Source organism: Balaenoptera acutorostrata, chromosome 3 (assembly GCF_949987535.1).
Source record: "Balaenoptera acutorostrata chromosome 3, mBalAcu1.1, whole genome shotgun sequence".
Classification (NCBI taxonomy): Eukaryota; Metazoa; Chordata; class Mammalia; order Artiodactyla; family Balaenopteridae; genus Balaenoptera; species Balaenoptera acutorostrata.
This window is the reverse complement of record NC_080066.1, coordinates 21170777-21188275: the sequence shown is the minus strand read 5'-3', so window position 1 is coordinate 21188275 and position 17499 is coordinate 21170777. Positions and strand designations below refer to the sequence as shown.

The following is a 17499-nucleotide window of genomic DNA, read 5'->3' as shown; positions in this document are numbered from 1 at the left end:
TTTACCACATCCTTTGCTTATTATTCCTCCTTCTTTCATCTGGGATCATTTCTCCTTTAGTTGGAAGTATATCCAGTAGAACTTCAGTTAGTGAGGGTCTAATGGTGAAAAAGTCTCTTAGCTTTTGTGTGAAAAGTACTTCTTTATTTTGTCCTAGTTTGTGAAATACATTTTTGCTGGATATTCTAGCTTGATGGTTAATTTATCTCAGCACCTTTTACTAACTTGCTTACGTTATTACTGTTTAGATGTCAGGTACTGAGATGTCTAATTGTGGTCTTTTGAGGTTTTTTTTTCTCTGTGGTTGTTTTTTAAATCTTCTTTTCTTTGGTGTTCTGCATTTTTTGCTGTGGTGCATCTAATCATGTATTTATTTTCATTTTTCCTGATTGAAATTCACTGGGACCTTTGAACACGTGGGTGTGGGAGAGGATCTTGTATCAGTTCTGGAAAATTCTCAGTCATTAACTCTTTACATATTGCCTTTTCCCTGTTCTCCCTTTTCCTTCAGGAACTTCAGCTAGACATATGTTAGACTAGTCCATGTCCCTTAATCTGTTATCTTTTCTTTCTCAGTTATGTATAATCTCCTGAGGTCTGTCTTCCAGCTCACCAAATTCTCTCTGTGACTGTATCTAATATCCTGTTAAACCTATGTATCCATTGAATTTTATATTTTGATTATTATGTTTTTTCACTTCTAAGACTTTTATTTAATAATTTTATCAGTATACTTGGTCATTTCTTATAATCTTTTTTTTTTCATTTTCCACCCTTTTTAAATTGTGCAAACATGTTAAATGTACCTCCATTCTGTTGTGTGCTAATAATTCCAATATCTGAAGTTTTGGTGGATCTAAATATGGTGTCTGTCTAACTCTGTCTCTGCTGCTTCTTGGTACTTGTGATTTTTTTTTTATTGTGAGCTTAACTATCTTGGAACCTTATTTCTGAGAATTCTTTGCTGAAAATGGGCCTTTTCAAGGTTGACTTAGAGTTGATTCTGCAGGATGCTGGAAGACAGTACAAGCTAGGGACCACTTTAAATTGCTGGCTTGAGCAGTTTTGACCAGTCAGATAAAGTTGGTTTGCAAACTGATGTGAGGGCTAGTTGGTTATATACTATCAGAGGGAAATTCCCCTTGCCATACTCCGCACTAAGTTTTGAGACAGGCAGTTTTCCTTACAGTTTCTGAAGTGAGAGTATATCTTGTTCACTGACTGTTTAGCCTTTTAGTGTTCCAGACTTACTGGTGGGGAAGTCTTTTCTTAGATGCTTTACCTCAAGTGGGCCCTAGACTTTCTTGTATTTCTTACGTACTGGGAAGCTTTGAGAACTGAAGCTCAAATTTATCTGGTTCACCAAATGCCCTTAAGGGGAAAGCTACCTTCAATGCTCTACTTACTTCTCTGGGTTCCATCTTTCACTTACATCATTGATTTCGGAGTATTTCTTACTAAATGGTCAGTTATTGATGCAATTTAAAAATATTTTTAAAAATATCTTATTAAGCATTTTAGGTTTTTTTCAGTGGGAGAGTCTCTCTGGTAACCTAGACCACCTAACTGCCAGAAACTGAAGTCCCCCACCCCGCTTTCCCATAGAAAAATACACTTCTGTCTGACGTCAGTCTACATGTGATAGCTCTTACCAGACTGTTGTGCCTGTGAGTAAGGGGTAAAAACTATCCCTAAGGCAAGCTCTGATTCTAAGCCAGTAATAAAGGCCTGAAGAGTTTTCACACAATTTTAGGTGACACCAGGGAAGAACTAGAATGGCAGTAAGAGGATATCTGTGGACTTTTTCCCAGTGAAAGACCCATAACTGGTGAAACTTATTTAAAAAATCAACCACTTAAAAGTCTCTAGAAATTGTCCTAAGCATATACACGAATGGAGAAACATTCTAGCAAATGTTCTGGCAAAGAATAAAGATAATGTTAACTTTGATTCCTGTAAGTTATGTGTGACTTAAAATTTTTATGGTAATACATAAAAGAATAGAAATAATAAATATTACCTCCAGATATTAAATATTACCTCCAGTAGTAGAGGGGGAAAATGGAATGTGGAAAAAACCAACAAGTAATCCTAAAGGTAGGCAAGAAAGAAGAGAAAAAATGGAATATAGGCAGGATGTATACCACAAAATTTAAATAGTTCTGCTAAAAGACTATCAAATTATTAGGCTGTATTCTATTTTTGAAAACCTGTTTATATATTGATTATAAGAGATAGCGCTAAAATATAAACAGACAAAAAAAGATGGCAGAAGATATACCATGCAAATAACAAAAGAAGGGCTGGTGCTGCTTTTTTTTAACATCATATAAAACAGACGTCAAGGTAAAACTAGAAATAAAGAGATCACCACAAAAAGTTTATTTCAACAGAAGATACAATGATCTACAAACATCTGTGGAAGTTGTAAAGTAGCTTCAAGAGGTATTCCCCCAAATTTACATATTTACATGGAGTAATTGGCATTACCATAGCGGAGGATTTTCACATGCTTCTCTCAGTAACCCAAGCAGACAAAGAAATGGAACTTAAATGTAAATGCTCCTGATTTTTAAAATTTATTAAGAAGAAATTATGACTAATTTTATACCAATATAAATTCGAAAACTTCAGTGAAATATACAAATTCCTAGAAAGCTATAACCTTAATAAAACTGATTCAAGAGGAAAGAGAAAAGTGGTTTGGGGTTTTAAAAGAAAATGTCCTCAATTTTTAGAGTTGCATACTGAAGTATGTAGGGATAAGATGGAAGTAGGAAGTAGGGTGGTTCTCAAATATTCTAGAATCTGGATATGAGTTTGAAGGAATTTGTCACTATCGTCTCTTTTTTTGTGTGTACTTGAAAAGTTTCATAACACAAAAGGACTATAGAAACATTGACTTGATTATGTATAATTTTATTTTAAAAAGAGAAAGAAAATACGTACACATTATGAGGAGTCAGAAGCTAATGCCGTACATGGGCAGAAATGTGACAAGGTGGGGAATTCATTTTTCAGGCATTTGATCTAGCCTCACCCAGAAGGAATCCCAAGCAAGGTGCATTGCAAGCAATACTGTGTGGTTTCTGAAGGCACAGCAGGAATGAGCTCCATCTGGGCAGGAACATTCCAGCAGGATGGACTGAAGTTCCCGGCCATCCTAGAAGGAAGGAAGTTCACATGCTCACAATGATTCCACAGCTAGAAGTGGATCAAGCACCACTTTTATCCGTGGTCAGAGTTTCGCTTAGCTTTTATGTCTATCACAGGGATAAAGTGAGATAATATATGTGAAAAAAGTCAGCAGACTATCAAGCTATACAAATGTAAGATACCTGAAATGTTATTTACATTGTAAGTGTAAAAGGGATTAGGGAGGACAGCAACTTTGGAGAACATTTTAGTATTTCCTCAAAATGGTAAACATAGATTTATTATATGACCCAGCAGTCCCACTCCTAAGTATGTACTCAAGAGAACTGAAGACATATGTCTGCCCAGAGACTTGTGTACAGATGTTCACAGCAGCATTATCCATAATAGCCCCAAAGTGGAAACAATCAAAATGTCCACAACTGATGAATGGATAAACAGAGTGGAGTGTTTCCACACAGTGGAATATTATTCAGCAATAAAAAGGGATAAAGTACTGACACGTGCTACAACGTGGATGAACCTTGAAAACATTTTGTTAAGTGAAAGAAGCCAGGTGCAAAAGATCACATATTTTATGATTCCATTTATATGAAATATCCAGACTAAGCAAATCCACAGAGATGGAAAGTAAGTCAGTGGTTGGCAGTGTCAAGGGAGAGGGGAGAATGTAGAATGAGTGCTAATGAGTATGGGTTTCTTTAGAGGGTCATAAAAATGTTCTAAACTTAGTGGTGCTGGTTGTACAACTCTGTGACTATACTGAAATCAGTAGATTGTATACTTTCAAGGAGTCAATTTTATAACATGAATTACATCCCAATAAAGCGGTTATTTAAAGGGGGAGGGGGGGGAGGGGAAGGAGAGTTCGGACCAAAATGGTTTTATCTCGTCTCACTCCCCGCTTCTATAAGCACCACTACCTGGGTCCTGAAGTCGTCTGTCAAACCCAGGGATTTTTTTTTTTTTAAGCTTCATTGAGAAAATGCCACGTATGAAGCATAAGCAATATGAAAGCCAAGAAACGCCATTTTACTCCTTCCCTCCCCTTTTTTTGTGCGGGTCATTTGTTCAGAGGCTTCTAAGGTGGAGCTGATGAAGGATCCGCCACCCAGGAGGATGGGCCTCCTATCCTGGACTGTCCCCTGCTAACCAGCAATGCACATGTTCGCTGGCTGGCACAACAGAGCTGTGGTGCTTTTTTTTCACCAGATCTCATTGTCACAGTTGCCACAAGGACAATCCCATGTCTTTCACACCAAAACCTAAGCGCACCTCCCAGACTGCCCATGGTTGAAGGCTCCCCCGCTCCGTCTGCTGTGATGGGGACAGACTACTTCCCGGACCAGCTGGCTTTCACTCATCCTATGCTCTTTCTCTCCCGGGTTCCCTGTCTTTCTTTTGTTTTGCAGTGGCTGCTTCAACCCCCAACTCCACTGCTGGTGCAGCCATGAATTCTCTGACCTCTCTCGGGACTCTGCAAGGGCTGGCAGGAGCCACTGTCGGACTGAATAACATTAACGCACTAGCAGGTACCATCAACAGTGAGTACTTGCTGCTCTGGTGGACAGCCTTCCCCCAAATTCTCCACAGACAGTGGTCAGCCAGAGACGACCTAAAAAGGTTACGTCACGGGGAGAGCTAAAGCTTGGGACGGAGGAGCAGGGGCCCGTGTTTTGACAGGCGTATGCTACCCACCTTTGTTTTGTCTCCAGAAATACCCCACCCTCACCACCCCAGTCTCTTGTAACGTGTAGACTGTGTATTTAGCCATAGGTCTCTGTGGTTGATAGGTATCTGCAGGTTTCGAGGGCTTTGGTTTGGTTCTAGTTTGGGTCCCTTCTTCTGAGAGGAGGAAGTGTGTTATAAAAGAAAAATCAATGGGCTAGAAATCAGGACGCATGGGGCCAGCTCCCAGTCACCTGCAGGCATCTGAGGCCAATCACTACCCCCAACTGGACTTCAGGGTCCCATCTGAAAATTGAAAGTTCTGGATCAGATGATCTTAAAGGTCCCCTCCAGCTCTAAAACCCAAAGGTTCATGGCGATTATACAGGAGGAGAAATGAGGCCTTGGAAAGCAGGAAACAAGGCTGAGTGATGAGCCGCCGCCCCTGCAGGTACCGCCTGGAGTCTTTATCAAGCCCCCGGAGTCAGGGGTCACCCTACTGCAGTGCATCTCCTAAGGGCCCCGTTCCACTAACGCAGGTTGAAGCAGAGTGAGGCAAATTGCTTACAGAATTACTTAGCTCTGAAACATACAGACTCACCAAAGAACTCTAAGTTCTGTCTACACAGCCTACCCATTTCTGGCATTCTAGATCTATGGGGAGAATAGTACCCGGCCAGAGGATGAGTCATATTTGAGGCTCGAGCTTAGCCTTGGCTCCTCCAATTGGGAAAGGTCCTCGGTCCACAGAAGGGACACCTCAGTTGCCTTTCCCTCATCTTGGGCCCGCACCCCTACCCCGTGCCTGAGAATAGCCACATCCAGAAGGACCATGACAGCCTGACTCGGGGACCTAATTACCTACCAGGCAACCCAGCCTCTGCCCATTTTAAGCATTAAGAAAAGGGTCCTTGGCAAGTTGCCTTATTTTAAGCCATGATTGACTAAGTGTACAGTTTTTAAAGGGTGATCAAGCAGTACAGTTTTTTTAAAAGCAAAAAAAAAAAAAAAAAACAACACCCCAATAATTCTATATCTTCAAATCCCAAAAGAATACCTTGCAATTTGTTTGGTAAGGAAGCACTTAGAGCTCATCCAAATGAAGACTAACTTTTATAATCCAGATAAGAGGATAAGTCATACATTTAGAGGTAGGAAATGTGTTCAGGTTTTATTAAATCCTTTTATTCCAATGCTTTGGGGAAAGCAGTCATAACCTTGGACTGAGTTTTATCTGACCAAAGGCCAAAAAGAGCAGACAAGAAAAAGCTTTCTTTCCTTCCCGACCAGATAGCTGTTGATTAGCCAGCACGTGTTGAATGAAGTGGTGGCCGCGTGACAGCAGAATGTTTTACTCCAGTGAAGCTGCCTCCAGCTGCCCTCCTGCCAGCAGCCCTCATGGCCTTGCCTCCTGTTTCTGACCTTGTTCTGCAGACGCTCCAACTCACTTGTCCTTCCCCTCGGTTGCAGACGTGTGTTTGCACACATCCCTTCATGCTGCTTCTCTTGCCCCAGGACCTAGTTCCCCTAAAACAAGGAATTTGATTTGATCGCCTGCCTGTCCTTGGTCTGCACAGTAACAGGCCAGTGGGAACGGCTGTCCTCCTCAGCACGTGCTCATGACTGCTGTGTGTTGTCTGTGTGGTCCCGCCTCTCTCCACCCTGTTCTGTCGTCCTTTGCGGGGATTTTCCCATCGTTATCGTGAGCGACTGGAGAGGGACTGTGTCGAATGGCAGAGAGACTGTGAGTAGTTCCTGTGTGGGACCTGTGTTATTGCAGTTTTGCTCCTGGCAAGAAAAACAGCCTTAAATTGTTTTGTTTTTTAAATTCTTTGCCATTGGGTTAATGTAAGTACATATAGGTCATGGGAAATTAAGACTGTTTCTAGTTTCAAATAACCCCTACTAGACAGTATGAACTAGAAAAATGTTTAATCAAACCAAAAGTCATGCACAAAGAAAAATACATTCCTTCTGATTGGGTAAATTACTATCAGAGCTATTTAACAATCCCGGCACCGGCTTGGAGCTAAGATTTGCTTTCTCAAATACCGAGAGAAAACCTTCTAATATAGAGTGTCCTCTTTCAGACTGTTCTTCCTTAACAGACATGATGAGGCTACCTGTCCTACTGGATAAGAAGGCAGTCAACAAACGGTTACCTGGACAGAGGCAGCCTGACAAATAGTTGGCCACACACAGCTTCCATATCATCACCACTTCCTCCCCCACTCCACCCAGGAGCCATTACTTGCTACCGTAAGGAGAGTTTTCTGGTTTTCTGAGTGAAGCCACCTCTTTTCCATGGACGAAGGCGCCATGGAGAAAGTAGGTAGATGGAATCCAGCTAATTCCCGAACTCATCCCGGGAGAATTTGGCTACCTTCCCTGCCAGAGGGCCTCTCAGCTCCCCACAAGATAAAGCTTCGGATGGTAGACAAGTAGCTGAACCAGACTGTTTGAGCTTCATACCCTTGTTCTTCCTAATACACACATAGAAGGAGGGACTAAAAAAAGGACAGCGCTCTAAAGCTAAGAGCGGAAATCAGCAAGATCAGACGGAAGGAATGGGGGCAATTCACTAACAGAGCTTTCCCTCCTGGATTACTTGAGGGTTCTCCAGGCAGGGTTCATATACTAATAGCTGAACGAAGACAGAGAAAATATTTTTTGCAGTTATATCCACCCAGGAATCTGTATCTGATTTTGTGCTTAAATGTATGTCAAATGACATCCTTATTTTTCCTTTTTTAAATGAGCTAATTCTTCCAAATGGCTTACCATAGAGTGTTTAAAGTTATGATTATCTGCATATCACCAGCCACAAATGCCTGGTGAATAGTGTTTATGGAAATATTTTATGTAAAGGAGAGAAAAGATGCGATGCTTTGGGCATAGTGTTGCGGTGGCTTGTCACCCTTGGTATGCCTTGTGAAATTACTGTTTTAATCTGTATTATTGGCATATATAAAGATACATGTAGTTAGGTACATACACAAGCACATACAACGTCACATACACTTGTGACCATATTATTAACACAGGCATGAGTACAAGTGCCACTAATTGTACATATTCATATTCATCTACCCTGATTTTAGACATTTCTTACCTAAGTCCTCATTATCAGCTTGCAGCTTAGAAGGATATATCCCATCTATACCAAAGAAAATTTATCCCAGCAAATAGATACAAATCTATGAGACTATATGAATACATTCCTCACTTTTGCCCTTTCTTTATTTGGTATAAAGCCTGGCCGAGGGGTGTGCAGATAACTGTAGTTGGCTTGTGGCACCCCGCCTCCAACTCTGCTTTTCAGCACCATCTTCATGCTGGCCACGCCAGATGTTCATGCTCATCTTTATGGGTGGGTCCTTCTAGGTCATTTTCACAGGTTTACTTGGTAATCTCACAGCTCCCCGGGACTCCATCAGGGAGGACCTGGGAGAGCGGTTAAGTTAAAGCACGTGGTAGTCTGGACACGCACTAACTTCATTGCTAGACTATTTGCAAAGACCTTCCCTCCCTCGTTGAGGTTTGCCACACCTGTCCTTTTGTTCCAGCCTTCCTCACCCAAATAGCATGCATGGGAGTCTAGATGAAATTGGGATGAAATGATCAATCCATTTGGCCTTTTCGAAGAAAGCCCTGTTCTTTTAAGGGGAAGCATTTTATTCAGCTAACCTTCTTCAAACCTCTGTTTCGATTGTCCAAAGTGTTTAGATGGAATCAAATACCAGCAGCTGAATTGACAAATGTTATCTTCAGTATAATGACTGTTTAATACAGAATGACATTAGATCATTGATAGGAATAACTCTCAAAAGTTGAAATCTTCCTTTGATGGTTTTTCAGATTCTACCTGGTAATCAATCACCTGTTCTACCTTGGCCGTGGTAAACACACACCTCAGAAAAAATTAGAATAGACTCCTTCATAATAAGAAACTTCAAGCAACGTCAGCAGGACCTCTGCTGGCCACCACCTTTTGAGCTTAGTTGGTATCGGCTAGAACTGCCGAAATCACTTTTTCAGGAAGCTGGCTTTCCATGTTCATGGCCCCCAGGCTTTCCTTGACACTCCAGCCCCACCCCAAATGTCACCCAAGGCCCATTTCTGTCCCCGCAAGCCCCCCAGGGAGAACACCAGACCTGAGGCTGCATGAGACTCCTCTGCTGTTAGGCCGTGCTCTCATTCCTGTCTCGTGTGTAGTCCTTTTCATACAAGGGATGAAGGTGTCGGAAGAACAGAAGCATGGCGGGGTAAGCACACCCCCCGCCCCTGTGTCCTGTGGGTGGGGGTGCTGAGGTGATGCTGGGGTTTGATTCCTCTGTGTAATTTCTAAGCACCCTCATCTTAGTTGTCCTCTATTCTCATTAGACTTCTTATAGTTTTTTTCAGTTAACCGTCTTTGCTATTTTAACATCCTTAATAGCCCTAATTCCTTCAAGATTTTCATTAATGTTTTCACTAAGTTCTTCCCATAAACAGATCTTTAAAAAAAAAAGAAAGTCTTCATCATAAAGGGAACTCAAGGCAATTATGATGTCACCTCTTCCATTTCCTGAGTTTATAGAGAAGTTCACACTCTATAAAATATTACTTGTTTTCACTCGGTATTCAGGGAAAAAGTGACATAGTCAACAACCATCATAGAGCAAAAGAGCAGCCAGGAGACAAGGAAAAAAAGTCAAAAAAGTGTGCTGGCCGTCATGCAGTTCACATGGGTTAATAGCCAGGATCCAGCTTTTCAGACACGGGGTCACTTCAGTTGACTGAAACACATGGCATGGGGTGCTCTCATTGGCGGAAACCCCAGTTCCACGGGCACTGATTAATATTCAGGTGTGTGCGTGTGTGTGTCTGTCTGTCTGTCTGTGCGTGCGTCTGTTTGCTGCTGAGAACAGGCCCATCCCGTTTCTAGCCTTTCGTACTGAACAAGCAGCTTCAGGTAGCTACACCGAGGGGAGGGAGCCGCGTTTTCCCCGCACCTTCATTCTTCATCACCAGCGAGGCTCCCCTAAGGTCCTCGTCCCTGACAGCGTCCTTCAGCTGTTGAGCAAGCCGGTCAAGGAACTGGTGACTCACTGGTTTATTGAGTACAGAGCTCGTGCTCTCTGCCGTTTCCTCATCAGACAGCTTAAGGGAGAGGAGTTTCAATCCTGTCCTTCCCCCTCGAACCCTGGGGCCATCCCACGGCTCCTCAAAGAGCCCAGTAAGTGGGTTAAGTGTACAGATGTCACAGGCCTCTGCCACTAGTGTTTTTTTTACATGCTCTCAAGCTCTAAGCGGCAGAAGGCTTCTACTTCAGAAAGAACCCCAGCCCTTGCCAGCAGCGCGCTGCTGGAGCGCAGATGCACTGGCTCCTTGTGGTGCCTCGGTGAATTCCGTCACCGGCCTAGGGAGTGAGGCTTACCGTTGCTCAGGGGTTTGCGGTGGTCGTCTGTGTATCTGCCATTATTACAGTTTGTTACTTCATGGTTTTGTCTGTAAGTTCCTGTTGCTGTAATTGCTGTGCTCGCTGCATGCACTTGCTGTCGTACTTGTGTCAAATGATTCTCTAACTTCCTTTGGAAAGCACTAATGAAAAGTGCTGTTTCTCTTCTCTATTGTTGGGTTTTTTGTAAAGTTGCTCAAATGCTCTCAGGTATGGCGGCTCTGAATGGAGGACTTGGCGCCACGGGCTTGACGAATGGCACGGCGGGCACCATGGACGCCCTCACCCAGGCCTACTCAGGGATCCAGCAGTACGCGGCCGCGGCGCTGCCCACGCTGTACAGCCAGAGCCTGCTGCAGCAGCAGAGCGCGGCCGGCAGCCAGAAGGAAGGTAGGTGCCCGGGCCTGGGCCGGAGGGCGGCGCTCGCGCCCAGAGCAGAGCTCCAGGGAACTGCTACCGAGCCACTGTCCTAAGAGAAAGCAGTTGTTTTCTTTCTCCTACTCATGTTTGTTTGGGTTTTCTTAAAGGAATCTGACAGGCCCTTCCAGTCTTCTTTCCTGTCGTATTTAGCTTTACTGTTCCTCTCCCTGTTCAGGTGGACTCCTCACCCTTTGTGCGCCGTACGCAATTACCTAGCGATTGCTGCCATCAAAAAATTACCGGGAGCCCCCTCTCCCGAATCAGGGCCGCCTCTCGTTTCTCCCGTTCAACACAGACTCCTTGTTAGAGGAAGGGGTGGGTCGATGCAGCCCCCTGTGGGCTCGGCCCAGCTTTCCTGCAGTCCACGTCCCCCGTGATGGTGGAGTTGCCTCTTAGTCCGCGATGGTTTCCAGGTTAATGAAAAAATCCACTCTTAGGATTGACTCAGTCTCGGTTTAATCAGGGGTCTTCTGGGGAAGCAAATAAGTGATTGATTGCCTTGCTTCTCTGCCGGTAAGGCAAAATAAACATCAGGAAGTGAATGCTAAGAATAAATGAAAGCTAATTATAAAGCAGTTAATGAGCTGGCCCGAATAGGGAGGGCTTGTCTCTTTCTTTCCGCCTTGATTGAAGTTGCTTTTGAAGCAGAATCTGCACTGTGATATTTATTCTCTTTCTGACTTGTTTTGAACACAAGAAAGGAAGTTAGAATAGGGAAGTACTGCTGAAGATGTTTTTAAAATTTCTTTCCCTTCCCCTATATCCTCACCCCATAGTTCCAGACTGGTTTTTGTCTGAATATTTTGACTTTAAACATGGTGTCCTATAAGAAATAGAAGGGTTTTTCTTTTTAAGTTAGAAATTGTAAAAGGGACACAGCTTTAAAGATACTCATGTGTTTTTGTTTTTGTTTTTTTAAAGAAAGATATTTTTCTGTTTATATGTAACAGCATTAAAAATGGAAGATAGTTGAAAATCTGAGTTTCATTCTTTCAACTTTCTCTTTCCTCTCAGCTGTGACTGTTACTGATTTTTTTTAAAACTTGCACAACTGTTCAGACAACTGTGTTTTCCCCGGGCGTGTGGCGACCCCATGTCATAAATACCTCGCCTTCCCAAAGGAAAGCCTGTATTGAGGTCCCTGTGTCTGAGGTCTGACTACCATGGTGACAAATGAGGGTGGTAGGAGGGATCCTGTCAGATAACCGTGTCCTCAGGAGAGACCATAAAAGCCAGTCCCCCCACGTGCGTCTTAGAGAGTGTTGGTCACTTCTCCCTCACCCAGCAGGGCCTCACAGCAAACCGTATAACCTGGGTCACTGAGAAAACATCTGTCACCAGCAGACTCGAAAGTCAGTAGCTTAAGGAGAAGGTCTGGGCCCGGAAGTTGCTTCACACCAGCTCACTGCCCTAAATTTCTATGCCTTGAGTTTTAGGCACTGCTTGTGCAATAATTAATTCTCTGGGATTAATGTAAAATAGTTCAAAATACATACTGCCCGCTCCAGATTATTTATATTTAGCTATGTGGGCTACCAGCAGCATGGGTTAGTGCTTGATGGTGTTTCAGGTTTGTTTAGGTCTTTTTAAATCATCTTCCATCTTCTCATCACCTTCTTCTCACCCTGTTAACCTGTGCTCAAGAAATTTAAACCGTCTTAACATTAGCTTAACTAAAACATAATTTGAAAGGCAGGTCATACTGAGAAGCAAAGGAAAGACCCCATGATGAATTCCACTACTAAATAAGAGTTTTAGATTTTCCACTCCATAGTTCTGTTCTTTAATCAAGAGAGTTGAGTCAATTTGATGTATTTAGTCGTGTACCCTGGTATATATTTTCCGACTGCAAAGTGAACCAGTCTGGCCTTGTAATGGTTTTAATATTTTCCCCAGCTAAATCTTCTCAAGGGTCATGGCACCCCTACAGATCTAAATTCAGGCAAGCTGACCATGTTTCCTGCCATTCCTAAATATCCTCTGAGCTCTTTCACACCCCTCCCATCTCCCTCTGTTTGCAGGAGGCATGTCACACACACAGAATTAGGTAGAGCCTCCAGATCCCAACTGGCGGTCTGATACAGACACCCCCAGTGCTTTCTGCTACATCAGGTGCCCTATGAGAAATCGGAACATGAACACCCAGCCACCTGGGACCAATGATACAACTGAACGAGCTCTAGCAAGCTAGTCACGTATACTAGAGGTCTGAGGAACGTGTGGTTGGTCAGCAGGTTTTTACTGAAGGGAGACGGAAGGAAGATACCTAGGTTGAACCCTCAAAAAACTGTTTCTTTACCCTTGGTGTCTATGGCAGTAGCCTCCTTCACTGAATATTAAGAGGTTTTCCATACCAAGTCACCTTTTTCTCATTTCAGTGTTAATGACTTTGGCAGTTTGCAAAATCCAAGTATTCCTTGGTGATGAGGAAAAAGACAGCCTCCTTGGGTTTACCTTCTTCCCGTTTTCTTAGTCCCCTATCTGGCCTGGATACGTTCAGAATGCACTGCATTCGAGAAGGCCAGGAGTATCCAGGCATAGCCGGTGATCTGTCATAGTGCATTAAAATTGCATTTTCCCCCCAGGCTTCAGGAGGTGAGATGACTTCACAATTCCGATTGGGCCCCATTAATCCTCATTTGTGCATTTGGACCTTCTATTTAGAAGGCATATCCAGTCTGGGCAGTACCAGATCTGCCTGATAGACAAACTGCAGGGGACACACATGCGTAGTGGCCCTCAGAACACCCACCTCCAGTGTTGTGGTTTTGCATCTATTTATATTAAGTTTTGACTTTTTAAGAGTTTTTTTTTTTTTTTTAAACAAAGAAACATCGGGGGACCTAACCCTGTAATTGTGCCCCTTTACATACAAACTGTGTCTCTTGCACTGGAACATGGCTATGCCCCTGGAAATTGTGAGCAATACAGAGAATTAAAGTGGCCATGTTAACACTTAAATAAGAAAGAAATGCTTCATCTCTGTGGCTTCAGGAATTTGCCTCAAGAAGATTTCCGTGTGAAAAGTCCCATTAGAATACTTTTTTCTTTTATGATTGTTTGTGTGTGTGGCAAGAAACTTGGTTTGACTTTTCTTTGCAAAGATGTTTATCCCTTTTATTTTTACAAAGTTCTTTCTACCCCAGTTCTCTTTCTCTTCGGCCCATACAAACAGACACTCTCCCCCCAGCCCCTGGGAACCCAGGGCACCTTGTCCCCTGGGGCTTCCCAGTGGAGCAGGCAGTCCTGGTTCCTCTCCTGTGAAAGTCAGTCAAGGTCCCGGGAACGTCGCCAGTTTTATGAGCTCCCTTCCCTCCCAGACACCATGCCCAGAACATCCTAGAGGCATCCAGCCCTGAGGTCTCCCCAGAACCATCTGGGGAAGGATCTGCAACTCGCCCAAGCACCCTCTGACCTGGAAAGCATTCTCGCCTGTGACATATTAGAAGGTGATTACCTGCTGTAATCATTGGGATTCCCTCCTTTCTGCTTCCTTTAAGCTGCGGCTAGTTCTTCTGCAGGTGGCTGGAGAGATGGGAGAATGAAATGGAAAGGAACTTAAGAGGGCTCTCCTGTCCGGTGTAGCTAAGATCGCCCCTACTCTGTCCTTGTTCCTTGTATTTCTGGAAGTGATGGTGAAGAGCGAAGAACCAGGCTTCGCTTAGTCTCTGACCAGCTTGTGCACCTCAGGCGCTCAATTTGCAAGGCTAATTCCCAGTGGTGTAATTCCGAGCCCAGTTGTGAAACTCTAGCACCTACTTTTTCCTGCCTTGACTCATTGCCAGTCATTTCTAAGAAAGATGATTATTAGACTGTGTGTTAAGAGATCTGCCAAATCAGAACTGGATGGATAATTAGGTAAATGATTGAGAAATCCAAGCAGCATTACTGCTACATTCATTACTTCTAAATTGCTGCAATTTGCTTAGAATACACAGGACACTGTATCCAAGAGAGAATATATACTATGTACTATAAAACATGGCCACGTGGGGAAAACCCACAACTGCATTCTCCTGCCCCACTCTACCCCTTGTCTGCCGCCTTCATGCCCAGGAAGACTGAAGATACGGGCTCACGCGCAGTAAGCAAATGTGACCCACAGATTATCGATGAAAAGGAAGCCATTCTTAACTGGTGTCTCTTTGGAAGTCAGGAAAATGTGAAGGACGACTCCTGTCCTAAAAGACATACCAGCACTGGACTTGTATCCATCTCTTTCCGTATGAGAGAAAGCCACGTGCTTAGCCCATCTGTTGTTAAAGCATTCCTAAGAAGAGGCTTTGGGAATTCAGAAGTGCAGAATACCTTACTCTGATTTTTTTTTTTTTTTCCCTCTTTAGGTCCAGAGGGTGCAAACCTCTTTATTTACCACCTTCCACAGGAGTTTGGAGACCAGGACATCCTGCAGATGTTCATGCCTTTTGGAAATGTTATCTCTGCTAAAGTCTTCATTGACAAACAGACCAATCTGAGCAAGTGCTTTGGTATGCAAAAGAAACCCAGCTAGAATACACAGTGCACTGCCAGTAAGGAGTCATGGGAAGGAAAACATAATGGCCAGTGTTTTAGATGCCAGGATAGGGCCTTCAGTGTGTGTGGTGGTTCCAGGTCGTCTGGGTCCATGTAAGCAGACTGGGCCAAGTCATCTCATCAAAAAGAGAGAAAAGACCTGGGAAAAAGGAAAGATCTGGGAAATTAAATGTCCAAATAGTAGGTAATGCTCTATACTGCACTCAAGGGTCTTACTACCTATAACTAATCCCCTTTTCATTGTTGACCAGCAGCAGTCTCTTCGGGCCCCCCGTTTGAACCACAGGCTTCACCGGATGGAAGTAATTTACAGACCGTAGTGTAGTTGAGACTCCTGACACAGGATGCCACTGCAGACACTTTGCCGCAAACGCCATACCCTTCCAGGTCCACTGGGACTCAGACCCTGTGGGTGTAGGCAGCACACTGTATTGGGGGCTTATTGTTCAGCATCTGGATGTACATAAAAACACACTAATCAACGCGCACTCCTTCACAGTAGGGGTGTGCTCAGGCCATGCCCAACATTGCAGCTCCGCGAGCCCTGGGGACGGTGGCTGGTTTAGCTCATGGTGACATGAAGTGCTGCGGTGTGCTGGGATGCTGGGATCTGCAGTGGCTGCCTGAGTGGGTGGAGAGCACAGGAGATGCAGGTGTTCTCAGAACACTGGACATCCCAGCTCCTCGGTGGCCCGAGCTGTCACGGTCTCCTTTGTCAGGCAGCCTGGACTCTGGCTCCCTGGGCCATTTTTGCTCCCTGAGAGAGTATGGCAGGCTCACTGCATGCCCTAGTGTTTCACAGAGGAGGAGAACATTCATTAAATCTAGTTCTTGTTTTATTTTTTGAACCCTTGTGTTCCCCAAAGTAGTTTAGAGGCTAGAATGTTCAGAGTATATATTTCTCACTTGGCAAGTTCTGGCCAGTTTGAGATGTAACATTTGCTTTAATCACTCCTCCAATTTAATGACTCACATTGGTCATAGGTGCTAAGAGTAGCACAAAACAAAACAAAGTAGAACAGATGTGGGCAGAGGAGAACAAATAGAAGTGTGCATGGTGAAAAGGAAAGCATCAAAGGAAAGGTGAGGACGGCTCTTGCAGAGGCACAAACTCTGACTTGGCGCTCAGCTGACTGGCGATGGGTGGCCAGTCTAAGGAGAGTGCTCTGGCTTCTGAAACTCCACTCGCGTAACGTCCTTCTGATTTCTGTACTGTCACCCAGGAAGGTCTGAAGCCCCTGTTGTTGGGGGAATTAGCATGTCAGCCATTTCAAGTCACTATTTTTATCCAAGTGGAAAGGCTGTTAGCCTGAACCCATTACAGGTATATAAACGCCCTTGTAATGGTTCATGAGAGAGTGAAATGAAAAGTAAGTTGTTATATAGGGTGTGTGCACGTCTCAGTAAGAGCTCCCCATTGGGAGCTTCCCTGAACAAGGCTTCGAGCCAGACATTTACAGTCCTCATCGCTAAACAATGTCCTGAGCTTATTTGGAGATTAGAAAAAGGATTGTAGTTCATGGTTTGATTTTGAGAAAATATTTACTGTCTTGAAAAGAGATTATATCAGCCCCCAAACTACTTAACCACTGTGTTCATAATAATGCATCAGACAATTGTATTTAGTGTTATGCACTATGTTTTCAGTTTTTATTAAAAAGCTGTAACATCCCATACGTAGGTGTCTCGGTCAGACAGCCTAACTTCTTGGGGTCCCAGGTTTGCTAGTCATAACATGGTACCCCATTCTTCATCCTAAGCTCTTGGCCAGGTTTTGTTATCCACTTTGCCCTTGACCCATTTCCATTCTTCAATCATCTTGCTACCTCTGGATAAGACCTAGGAGGAAAGGAGAAAATCAGCAAAAATCTTAGATTCAAGATCACATTTATTGGGAATTTAAATTTAATAAAAATTTAAACCACCATTTTGCATACAGGCAGCCTATGAGAAGCTATTCTGCTTATACTGTATGCCTATTTTTATCAGCTGAGAACTCTGCTAAAGGTATATTTATGTCCCTTTCTTCCTCCTCTAATTTGTAAAGGAATGTTCTCCTTGGCTTTATACTTTAATAGTAGATAGATGGAGAACTTGGTATAAGACCTTCTGAACAGTGGATGGTCAGAGCTGAAATCCAATCAGTATAACTTCCTTTCAACAACAAAAGTAAGTAGGGACAATATACTTTTGCACTAGCATTAACTAAAGAAACTTTTGCATGTAACCCCCACCCCCAGTGCTGAAACAAAACTATGTGGTCAGAATTCTGTTTCTGGGTT

At 43.5% G+C, this 17499-nt stretch overlaps 1 protein-coding gene across 9 annotated transcripts in view; it reads left to right on the top strand.

Moving 5' to 3' along the window:
* Positions 1-17499, top strand: part of CELF2 (CUGBP Elav-like family member 2) — a 313311-nt gene that overhangs the window by 289566 nt on the left and 6246 nt on the right. For 5 of the 9 annotated variants that reach the window (XM_028162880.2, XM_057543107.1, XM_057543110.1 and 2 more), the window contains exons 10-12: positions 4569-4688; positions 10457-10654; positions 15028-15171. In XM_028162880.2, coding sequence (XP_028018681.1) covers positions 4569-4688; positions 10457-10654; positions 15028-15171 — 462 coding nt within the window. Of the gene's footprint in view, positions 1-4568; positions 4701-10456; positions 10655-15027; positions 15172-17499 lie in introns of all 9 variants that reach the window. The other 4 variants (XM_057543108.1, XM_057543111.1, XM_057543109.1 and 1 more) reach the window with 2 other exon arrangements.